Below are 12,116 nucleotides of genomic sequence, written 5' to 3'. Positions count from 1 at the left end.
TAATGTTGACATGAGATTCTAAATCCAGAGGGACCATCTCTCTGATCCACTCTTAAGGACGCTGAGCCAGAACACAAAGATGAAATTAAAAGTTCCTTCATGGGTAATTGAAGCTGGGGAGGCTTCCTTGTTCTTCCAGATAGTAGTGGGGTATTTGCAATCAAATCAGTCAAGGCCCAGAGGGCAGGGAAAGGGAACTGGGGTTATCTGAGTGATGGGCAGGTGCTGTGTTACCAGTCCTGCTTGCAGGGAACCTTCCCCTTGTGTCAAATGGAAATGTCCAAATTGCCGACAAAACAGAGATGCTGACATTTTCTTCTCATCATGTTCTGTCTCCAGCAGGCAACATACCAACGTGTAAGGTTTCCTATGGGTCGAAAGAACAATTATTAAACAACCTTTTGCTATGAGCCAGATTTGCCCGGGCAAGCAGAAAGGACCCAGGGGGGCACCAATGGACTCCCTGCTTCTTTCTGGGTCTAGGGAGCATGCAGGCAGTGCTGGCATGTAGCACCAGCTCAGCGGCACCACAGGGTGCAGTGCCCTCCCTCAGAGCATCCCCCACTCCTCTCCCACTGATGCAGCACAGCCTGTCAGGAGACAACCTGAGTTACAAAGGAGCAGCAGCAAAACTTTAATTAGACCTCTGCACCCCTCCTGAGGCAGCAGCAGTGCAGTGACCCTGCAGAAACGCCGTGGCACATCCTTCTGCATGTTTTTCCTGTCTGCGTTCTTCAGAAACATCAGTTTGCTTTTCAGAGGTAGCCTTTAGCTTACAGAAAAATAGAGTTTGTTGTGAAGTTTCAGGTCCTGTGATGAATTCTTGTGCCGTTTTGGAGCAGCCTGTGCTGCATGTATTAATATGTTTGTCACTTACTAACAGATAAAAGTAAAACAAAAAAAAATAGGGTTGTTAGGTGATGGTTGTGCAAGACTGTGCTGGGTCCAGCCTGCCTGGTCTCCACATGTGGCTCTTTAGGAACCTGTAAGCTGAAAGCTCTGGAGAATTCAAGGCAAAGTTTTCTTGTATTTTCTCATGTTAGACATTATCGTGATCTATAAACAACCTCCCCTTGCCTAAGGTGTGCTTCAGGAAAGATGTTACAACTGATCTCTGTATCAGTGGAAAGAGAGGCACAGCTGAGACACGGGCACTGGCTCTGGGGGAGGAAATGCCTTGGCGTGTCTTATTTAAAGCAGGTTTCATAAAAACCAAGGTGCTGGAAACAAAGCCAGGCAGTTTACTGAATTCATGTCCCCTCAAAGCTTTATTATGCCTCTGTTTTCGTGACAGCAGTGCTGCCAGTTGTATTTGGTACTGACTTTTCCCAGTGCTGCTGACAGTCTAAAGCCATTTAATACTGTCGCCACTGTTTCTTTGAAATCTCCAAATTGTGAACACGATATTAAACCCAGAATGCCTGAAGTTATTTCAACTCAGAAGACTGGCAGAACTTGATTAAGCTGTTGTGATTGCACTTGTGTCTGCAGGGCTCAGAAAAGGCATGAGCTGAGCTGCTGGGATGGAAAATAAGCCTGTACCCTCCCAGCTCACTGCTCACCTGTGAGTGCCACATGTTTCTTTTCTTCACTCTCTTTTCCATTTTGCTGCTATCACATAGAAGTAATGGGGCTTTGCTTTGGACTGTTTGGGCTTACTGATGATGTTTATCAGCAGAATAGCTTTCAAAACACTGCATTTTGCTGCTGATGGTTTGTTTTCTTCAGCTTTCTTCTCATCTCTGCAGAAGAAAATGCTTTTCTCACCTCTGCTGAGCCTGCTTCAAAGCCTCTGTTACTTTATGATCTCTTCAGCAGCTCTCATTCAAACGTTCCCCTAATTACTCAATTAAGTCATTTTGCGGTAATAATACTGTTCTCCTGGTACCCTCATGGTGCTGCATAATGCTAAATAATATCAGATATTGTTGGGTTCTGGCCTTAAAACCAGTTTGGTTTCATGTCTGACCCCAGAACTAGTTTACAGCATCATGTTTGCTATGTTGCCTTCATTATTCTGCTGCCCTTGCAGTTCCTCACTCCCACATACCTGTGCCTGTGCGGAATGTTCTCAAAAACAAGGGATCCATCTTTTTCTCTGGATATTAGTGAGGATCAAATGCTAAGGCAAAAACTGGCCAATAATCGTCAGTGTCAGATATCTTCCCTCGTTCTTGTACATCCTTCAATCCATAAAATATTGAAAGAGCAAAGGGAGTATTTCATCATCTCACTTTAATATGCAGTTCAGATGCGGTTCTCCCAGAAGATCAGTAGGTTGGCAGGAAGAGAGAAAAATATTCCTAACAATATTTACTGGCGTTTTCCTACCTATCTATTACATTTCCTATTCAGCACAAAAAGAGCTTTCATATCAAGTAAACAACCCTTCTATATAAAATGCCAAAGAGAGGTATAAATGCTGGCTTTGCATCCTTACTGAGGCTGGATACAAAGTATGATATTCGATGGCATTTAAAACACTATTTTGCTATGTGCTTCACTTGCATTTCATTGAGTAAGAGTTGAGATCACATCAGAATGCATTAGTATGATTGTGGCAGTAACTTTCTATACGTGCTGTGTGACTGCATACCTGATTGGGATGAATAGTTTATGTGATTAAAATATACCATAAGCTACATTTTTTTTCTTAATCTAACGTGAGCCCTTAATATGAAATAGGACAAAGAAGGATTCTTGTGGCTGATATATTTCCAGATGCTAATTCTAATCTTGCTTATTTGTTTAAAGGTGAAAGGTAGTTTTTAGACCTTTTATCTGTGTTTCAGCATTTGATGCAATGTGTCAATATCATTATTTAGAATTCAAGTAGTAAATTCATCTCAGTTTGTATGTGTACCCTCAGAAAAAATAATAAATTACAAATAATAATACAAAGAAAAATATCTGGTTCTTGATGATGGTTAGTGAGGATGGTGTGTGATATTTACCTCATTGCTTCCTGGGAGCAGTTTCTTTCTCATTCATGCTGAAAAGCCCCTTATGCTTAAATAATGTCTTGAAAGAACAGAACTACTGAAGGAGTAAAGTCATAACTAGCATCAGTGCGGTATTAGATCTGGTTTCCTAGCCATCTAAAATGGAAGCAAACTTCACTTTTCCCAGATCTGTAATTGTTCCTGATAGGAGCTAAGCTTCTAATATCAGTGTGGAAAGTAACAGTGGATCAGCAGGTACAGGTGCTCAGCCTGAAAACATTTGAAGAAAAATCATTTAAAGTAGTGTCAAATCTCCATGATCCCACAGCATGATAGAAGATGCAGAAGGATTTTGCAACAGCTGCAAGGATGGAGGTGGGGGGTTTCCGTGCTGTGCTGAAGTTTAGGTGGCTTTCTAGGCGTTCTCAATTCCTTGAGTATGTTGGCAATTAGACTGCAGTTCTGTGAATAGAAGTAATTTTGTTGAAATTATAAAGATGTTGATATCTGGACAGAAACTGGTACATACTTGCATTCATACACTCAGCTGAGGCACTCGTTCAGTAACCTGTTTAAAAACACTTAATTGATATTCACTTGTTTAAAGGTCAAGATGGTCTGCAGTGGTTATCCAAAGAAAATACGACAGGCTGTAGTACTTAAAGAACTCAGAGTTCAGGAAGGACAGTGCAAGGAGAACTGGGGTGGAGTTAAAGAAGATTGAGAGCAGTTGTCATGTTTAAGGCAAGACCAGTCTGCTAAAGTTGGTGATGGAAACCTCATTAATCTGGGTGGTTATGAAAAAAGTCTACAGTATCCATTCTGGTGCACGGTAGGAAACAGCCCTGTACCAATAAAGCAAGTGGCCAAACGACCTCAGAGAGATATTCTGCCTTTAATTGCTGCAACTGTAGTTCCTGGTAAGTCTGTTTTGAATTAGAGCAATAGAAGACAAGGAAGAACATAAGTCTTTATTTGATTATGTGAAACTCAAAGTGGATAAAATCACATCTTACATTAGATCACCATACGCACTTAGCCTTTGCCCTCTTGAGGGAGGTGCGATTTTGACAAAGATGGATGCTTCTCTAAACCCAGATTTATTTATCAAAGGAATGCTTCACAGTGGTCACTTGGTTTAGATTTAAAATATCAAATTACTAAAGATCTAATTCCCCAACAAAAACCTGTCTCTAACATCCTTTAACCTAAACAGAAAACTGGAGCAACTGTTAACAAAGTGAGCAGAGAATCTGATAGCAGAGACTGAACTTAATAATTAAGAATAACAATAGTTTATAGAATTAAATATATAGATATAGAAGAAATGCAGAATTGTGTCCGTAATGCTCATTTTGTGAGTGTGAATCATGCTGTGGTTTCCATGGGTAGAAGTGATACACCAAACAAAGGTACAGCATCTCCAGAACTCTGTTTTGAGTCCATCACCACTTTCTGTCTTCTCTTCCATCTTAAGTAAATGAGCTGGACGCTGACAAACACCTCTGAATTGTGGTCAGGATTGTGATGGGGTTTGTTAGTCTGTTTCTTTCCCACAGTTGTGCTTTTTATTTGCAAGAAACAGAAGAGAGATCAAAGCCTTCCATTTCTACCTACAATGAGTTCCAAAATCACATACTATAGCTGCTTCTATTTTGAAACTTGAAGGTCTAGCAACACAGGGAGCTCAGGATGAAAACGTGAAAGCAAGAAGTAGGCAAGCAGTGCAGAATCATCCTACCAACTAGGGTGAAGCTCTCAAGTTCAGTGTAGTTTTAATGCAGCCGTTGTGGAGAAATAGATGTATGTTAAAATATTCAGTATGCATAACAACTTTAGATGTGATTTATGTGCTCTCAAAGCAAATGAGCAGAACAAACAAAAACAGAGCATGCTTTTACCAAATGACTAACCTCTAGCTTATTTGGCATGTTCCATCTTTATATCTCATCTGACAGTAGATGACAGTCCTTTCATGAGTACATCAAGCTCAGGAGGTCAAGGCGATCGCAGTTAACTCCCAGCTGTGGTTGTTTATCTAAAGTGTATCTAAACCTCTAGAATCTGCACCACTGAGCTGGAAATCTCTCAGCACCAAGCCTTCCTTCTGGAAGGGCAGGGATGAAGTCATTAGTGCTTTTTCTACAGTTAACTGCACCTGCTTTTAAAACCCAGAGACTGAGCTGGGAACTCAGTGGGCAAACATAGGAAAGGAGGTGGGCTAAGATTCCCCCAAACTCCAAATGTGCTGTGTTCAGACTTCTTGTGCACAGCAGGAGTGTTCCTGGCTGTAGCAATCTTGGCCAAAATGAGGTCTGAATGCTTTGCAGAAGCATTGCCACATGTAAACATTGCCTGGCAGTTCCCTGGGGAAACACAGTATGCATCTCCATCCACATCCAGCTGGCTTCTTGGTAGAAGACCCTTTGCCTTTGGAGAATGGTGTGTAATATAAAGGAACTACTGCAGGACCACTGCATCATTTGGTGTCTGTGTATCGTGGCCAGAGCCTTGAGGCTAATCTGCACCGTCTTTATTTTTCCCCAAAATCTATGGCTCTGCTTCCACCCCTTTCACCTTTCATCTTTATATCTGATCATTATTTCACCATGCTTTATATCTGATCATTATATTAGTGAACTCACCACACTTCAACTCACACGTTGGAGTCAGTAAAATCTCAGTAGTTTTCAGCTTAGTTGAAAATAAGTGTGGTAGGTGCTAGATAAATACAGAAAGGCTGTCGTGGAATCATGGAATATTCTGAGTTGGAAAGGAGCCACTGGTATCATCGATTGGTGAGGCACTTCCATAGGGATTTTTGTCTCTCAAATCTGTGCCATAGGAGAGTGGATCTGCTGAAAAGAAAACTCAGTGTTATGCAGAAAAGCAAGGGACAGCCTTCTCCTTAAGGAGCTGAACTGATGCTTAAACTGTTGCAGTGGTAATGTGTGAAAAAGCCAAAAGTAGAGGAGACTTTGACAAACCGTGCAAGCTTTGGCATTTGCTCCAAATATTACTGGAAGAGGATCATTCAGAAAGGATGCTGTTAAGTGAAACTGGACCCTAACTCAGATTATAGTAAATGGAAATTTTTTTTACAAATTCTCAGCTAAAGAGGTTTCCAAAAATGGTTATTAAAACATAAAGTTTTGCCACTGTTAACAACCTAGCCATTATAGCAGTGACCTAAAAGCGAGGGAATAAAAATTTACTGTTGGTAACAAAACTGTCTAGAATATGTTCTTCACAGTCCAAAAGGAGAAATGCAAATACCATGTATTTATAGTCAGCCCTCAGAAACTGGGGAAATGAACAGTGAATGAGCTGTTTTCTTTCTGCTTTTTATAACTGGAAATATTTTTCCCCATTAAACACTTGGAGGCCAGCATTCCATTTTTTGTATTCAATATTTTCTCGAGTAACAGCTATTGACTGCAGCAAGGTGTTATCCCAGTAAGAACAACAGGACTTGATTTATGGCTTTTATGTTGGACAGTGTTCCTTTAATGCTCAGAAGTACGTGTGTGTCCACAGTTCTGAAATGTATTTTACGTATAAATTTCAATTTAATGCGTTTTTTAAATTGAGAAGAGTTCTCAGTAGGATTTCAAAAAGGAAAGTGCTAAAATCTTGCTTCTATTGAAAGGGAGATTAAAATTCCCAGTGGGAGCAGTTGGAGGGCAAGGCTGAGCGCTGCTGAAGATCCCACCCAGTGCTGGCAACTCCCTAAAGCTGATATCTTTGTCTCTCCTTATTAAGTATTAACCACCGCAGAGCTATTGGCCTCAATTTGAGTGAAGAAAGCTTTTCGGTGACAGCAAGAACTGTCTGTGTTTGATACCTGGCTATGGAGAAGGTGATCTGCGCTATTGTTATGCTTCTGCTGTTACTTATGAGATGCTTGGGTGTATTCAGTGGTGTTTTCAGCAAAACATGAAAGAGAGTGGGAACGGTTTATCTGATACATTTAAAGCTGAGATGTGTTTGATGCAATAGAATTCACCTCTTACTCCAATCTAGCATGCCTTGGGTACATCACATGGTTTCTGCATTCTTCATTTCACTCTGTAAATTAGGGGTGAGAGGTCTCGTATTGCAAAGTCAGTGGCTTTGAGGTAAACCTATTGAGAATGGTGAAATGCTCAAATTCTTTTGTAATAGAGGTACATGGCTCAGGCAGACTGGAAATGATGTCCCAAAAAGCAATCTGAGCACTGCACATGTGTAGCTGCAAGGTAATCAAAGAGACTTAACTCCATTTAAAAATGTGATGCGGAACAACAGACAAGTGGAAAAACATAGAAGGAACTTGAAGGAAGTCTTGCAGGTTATCTCATGAAAGCTGCTGGGAGGGAAATGCGTTTTGGGACTGAGGTATCTCTGGTGATTTCATGCTGTAATGTGATAGCTGTTGGGAGACCTTTGCATGGAGCTTGTAGCCAAGTGTCACATGAGGCACTAGTGGCTTCTGGGGATGAGACCCCATTGCTTCATTACATTATCTTTGAGAAATTCCAGGGCACTTGGAAACAAAAAAGTACACAATCCTGCTGCTGTGCCTGGACAGACTGGGCTGGAATGGTGTGTTTCAAACAAGAAATTATTTCATGCCTACTCACGGATTAGTCCCCATAGCTTTATATAACATTCTCCTTCCACAGATGTCAATGCCAGTAGGAATTACTCCTATTGTTTTCAAGCTCTAGTAATCACTTGCTCTCGTGCCTTTGAAAGTAAAGGGTTTACTTGCCACAGTTGTATTACTCATACTCTGTTTCTTGCTTTGTTTGCTGGTAGAATACGTACACCAATGCAGACAAGCTTTTAGAGGCTGCAGAGCAGTTGGCTCAGACTGGGGAATGTGACCCTGAAGAGATCTATAAAGCAGCCCGGCATCTGGAAGTACGGATTCAGGACTTCGTCCGGAGGGTGGAACAGAGGAAGCTTCTCTTGGACATGTCAGTCTCCTTTCATACCCACACCAAAGAGGTAAGCAGTGCATGAGGGAATTTTTCTGTGTTTCAGGAGGCTGACTCTGGGCACAAACTAGAGACCCAGATGACAGAAAAGGTGTCTTCATCATGCCAGACTTCCAGTGGTTTTCTTGATGCATGTGATTTAAACAGAAAACAAGATGTGGATGAAAAAAGACGAACAGCATATTACACTAAAATAAAGGGACAGAATATCAAACGAATCAAATGGGGCTTAATTCACAGCTAGAATATATTGTTACAAAGCAAAAATTTGCTTATAGGAACATCAGTTGATGTTCACGCTGCACATATGCTTGCAGTGTGATATGTATCCTCAGAGAGATTCCTTTTAAATGTGATGTTAATTAATGTAGCCATTATTACTAAGTGTTACTGGAAGTCTTACATTTTTTAATGAGACAGATTTCACTTCTCAAAATTATGGGTAAAGAGCAAACTACCACATATTAATACAGTGAATCAGTGAGGACCTGAATAAATGCAGTTTAGTGTAATTGAAAAATACCCAGAGATAAGGCCGTCTCACCAGAGATGCAGTGGACAGGCCGTCAGATGGGAGGCCACTGGGGATGTAATTAAAGCATACTTCACATTTTTCTGCGGACCAAAGGCCATTCAGTGATGAGTGACTTTTAAAGACAGGCTTTCTGCTGAGATGGAATTAGTTAGAATGGTTGTTTTCATGCCCTGTAGCATCTGTTTGCAGCAGTACGTCAAATCAGAAAGATGCTCTCAGAATCTGAAAGCTTTACCCTTTGTTTGTTGATTTATAAGTTACAAACGAGTTGCATGTAGCCAGCTTCAGTGTGTTGGGGAGGACCCTTAAATAGAGGGTGTGTGCACATACGATTCTTGTGTGTTTTGAATAATATCTTAAAAGTGTCCAGTCCATATATGCCAATTCTAATGACCAATCTCATTAATGTCAATGTCTTCTGTCAGTCTAATGACCAGTTTTAGAAGCATTCCCAAATATGCCCTATGAATGACCAATGCCATTAGAATGACCAGTGTCAATAGAATGGGTGTATTTGGGAGTGCATCTAAAATCTGTTTCTTTTTCTTGTTCTGGTCAAGAAGAGTATTCATCATTAACACATTCAGCACCTCTGCTCAGCAAACTCATACCATTTAAGTGTTCCGTGATCCTTAAGAACAAAAATATTGTATAAACACGATGGTTTGGTGTTGATAGATTGGTGGAAAGGGAGAAATCAGCACTATGCCTATTGTAGCTATTGATACATGAAGGTATATGTTTTTGTAGCATGATAGCAATGATTGTTCTACTTCTGTTAGGTACCAGAAAACCCACAAACTACTAGTTACTTTAAGCTTGTGAATAGTGCTATTGTTTCCCAGGTAGTTCACAGACTGGTTTGCCATAGGGGAAACTTAATTAGTTATTTCCTCAGTCAAATTATTTTATAACAGTTTCCTACTGTGATTAACCTCGCTTCACCTATGCAGCTGGTGACTAGTAACGCTAAAATAGTCATGACTCCAGGAAGTTATTAATGTAATGTTTTTTATCACTTAAATTTCTTCTGATGGTTACTGGTACGGAGTTGCCTAGTGTGGGTTTAGGAACTAGAGCTTCTCTGTATGGTTTTGGATTGTGGTGCAGTGTATTCACCCCTGCTGTTCTTCAACCGGAAGGGAACTAGCCAGCTGCACTCACCCCGTTTCAATGAGCCCCATTCTGGTATATCAAAATGCAGACGTATGAAAATGCCAAACACTCTGGCTTTTGACATATTCACCACCTTTCATTGTGTGTTACTACCTGCCTCCTTCCGTGATGCTTTTCTGCATCCTGAGGGCACTGGTGAGAGTCACACAGTCCAGTACCTCAGCCAGAAATAGTAAGTGAGGAGATTGCTGTGGTTTTAGTATTTGTCTGCCAGATGCAGGGATTCCCTCAGACAAAGTGAGGTTATTGGAGGCTGCTGGGGAGACCTGGTGAAAAGGGCAAACTGTTACAAGATAGTCTTACAGCATATTCGGGTCTGTGCTTGTCTTTTTTGCAATAGATTGGCTGTTGTGGAAATGACTCATTACTTGGCCTTGCTTGGACCTTCATATACGTCGTAAAATGACAATTTAACCAATGTCACTGTCATTCTTCAACATGAAAAGGAGTTAGTAGAATTACAGACATCCTTCCTTTTCCACCCTGCCTCTGGTAGTATTCTATTCTTTTTCTGTTTCACACCAGTTGGGCTCGCTTATTTCTCCCTGGGCTCTGTCTGGGAGATGTGCTCAGCCGTAGTGGGAAATCCCAGCCTGCAGGGCTGGGCTGGAGAGGGTGCAGGTTCTTGTTTTATTCACTTGTACAGGCCAGATCTGCACCATTCGTGCTTGTTTTTTGAAACTGAATAAAAGTAAATCCACTGTATTAGGTAACGTTTTAGATAGCATTAGACTCCAGTTTTAAAAGTGGAATTCATCGAGTGAAATTCCCTACAGCAAAGAAATTCCCAAACAGCAGTTTGTAGTTGAGTTGAAGAAATAGTTTGGAGTTAGATGTCAAGGCAAGAAATCCTTTTGCTGCAGCAGGAAAATAGAAGAACATCTGAGATCTGCTGTTTTACCAGGAGGCATTCCAGTTGGAGTGCCAACACATACCTCCCTGATTAACCTTGTCCTCTGACCTGCAGCACTGGGCCTAATACTGCACTGAACTCTGCCCATCTTCACCTGGGAGTGCCCAGAGGCAAGGAGAGAGCAGTTTGGTTGGCATACTAGTGTGTTTAACACCTGACGTTTGGTATTATTCGACAAGGCGTTATTAATTACTTAATAATAACCGTCATTATTCATTTCAACATTTGTAATTCTTAAAGAAAACCATTCCTTAAACTATTTGCAACTGTTTCTCTTATGTCCTTGGAAATGAATAAACAGTTGGTTTAGTGTTTTTTGGCAAAAATGCAAGAAACTACAGACTAGCTGTATTTTTCGTCTACGTTTCCCAAATTCTCATTATTTCTGGATATATTAATCTACTGAGACAGAACTGGTGAAAGGGAGAGCTAAGTAGAAAAAAATCAGTCTTACTGACATGGTCTTTATGGAAATATTCTAAATATCTTCCTGCAGCAAACATGTCTTCCCAGCACAGATGCATTACACTTGTGATGCAGTCGTTCCCAGATGTGGCTGAGTGCATGGACTCTGAACTTCTCACACTTTCCCCTGTACTCTGCCCACCTCCACATCTCCACATGTGACAGCCAGCATTCCAAGCATCTGAGAAACCTTCAGCTTTTCCCATTTCTGAGATGCTCTCTTATTAAATGAACGTTTCTTTCTGAAATCTTCCTTGCTATAATTTCTTCAGGGCAATACATAGCACTGAGTTAAATTTAAATCCAGACATCCCAGGAGCAATTAAAATTAGAATTGTAGGGATGTTTTTGTACCCCCAGCAGACTTGAATCACTGCTCATTTCATGTCAAAGCATCATAAAAGAGAGGACTCCTCATGCTAAGCGGTGACATTCAGCTGAAGGAATATGAAAATGATCATCAATTAAGCATACCAATAATTCAGAATTGTTTTGATATATATTTTTTAATTTATTTTAATTTTTATTTTTCAATTGGCTTTACTATAAAAATACATGCAGTAGGCTGAAACGATGGCTTTCTGGTATGACAAAAACATTTTAGTGATACAAATTTAGAGCTGCCCCATTAGTGACTGTTAGTATCACAACTTATGAGTGATGTAGATTTCATATTGTCATTTCTGTAAGAGATGTGGTGTCCCGCTGTCCAGCAGCACTCATTATACTCTCTTAGTTTGTAGTCGATATTTTCTTTCTTTTTCAGGCCAAAGCATTCCTGACAGTGTGAGCAGAAACTTGCTACCTTGGGAATCAAATCCAATTATCAGTATGGCAGGGTAAAGGTATAAATTATTGTCAGTGGGATAAATGCATTCAACAAACTTGTACCTGAGTCACATCTCTCAGGATTAAGGGGGATTGAATTCAGGTTCTTATTTCAGATCTGAATCAATTAGTGGCGGGGATACCTGATGTTCCAGAGAACAGTTTTTGAGTCTCCTGGAGAAAAATGTGCAGATGTGATAAGGCCGCACCCTGAATCACAGCGCAAATAATAACTCCTTGTAATTCTTTGTCTGAATCTCAGTGTTTTACATTGG

At 40.6% G+C, this 12,116-nt stretch overlaps 1 protein-coding gene across 9 annotated transcripts in view; it reads left to right on the top strand.

Annotated features, from left to right (window-relative positions):
* KALRN (kalirin RhoGEF kinase) overlaps positions 1–12,116 on the top strand; it is a 435,213-nt gene that overhangs the window by 257,196 nt on the left and 165,901 nt on the right. For all 9 annotated transcript variants that reach the window (XM_072341566.1, XM_072341563.1, XM_072341565.1 and 6 more), the window contains one exon: positions 7,743–7,934. In XM_072341566.1, coding sequence (XP_072197667.1) covers positions 7,743–7,934 — 192 coding nt within the window. The remainder of the gene's footprint in view (positions 1–7,742; positions 7,935–12,116) is intronic.

Source organism: Excalfactoria chinensis, chromosome 7, assembly GCF_039878825.1.
Source record: "Excalfactoria chinensis isolate bCotChi1 chromosome 7, bCotChi1.hap2, whole genome shotgun sequence".
NCBI classification, from domain to species: Eukaryota; Metazoa; Chordata; class Aves; order Galliformes; family Phasianidae; genus Excalfactoria; species Excalfactoria chinensis.
The sequence above is the reverse complement of the archived record's forward strand: the minus strand, read 5'-3'. Positions and strand labels throughout refer to the sequence as shown.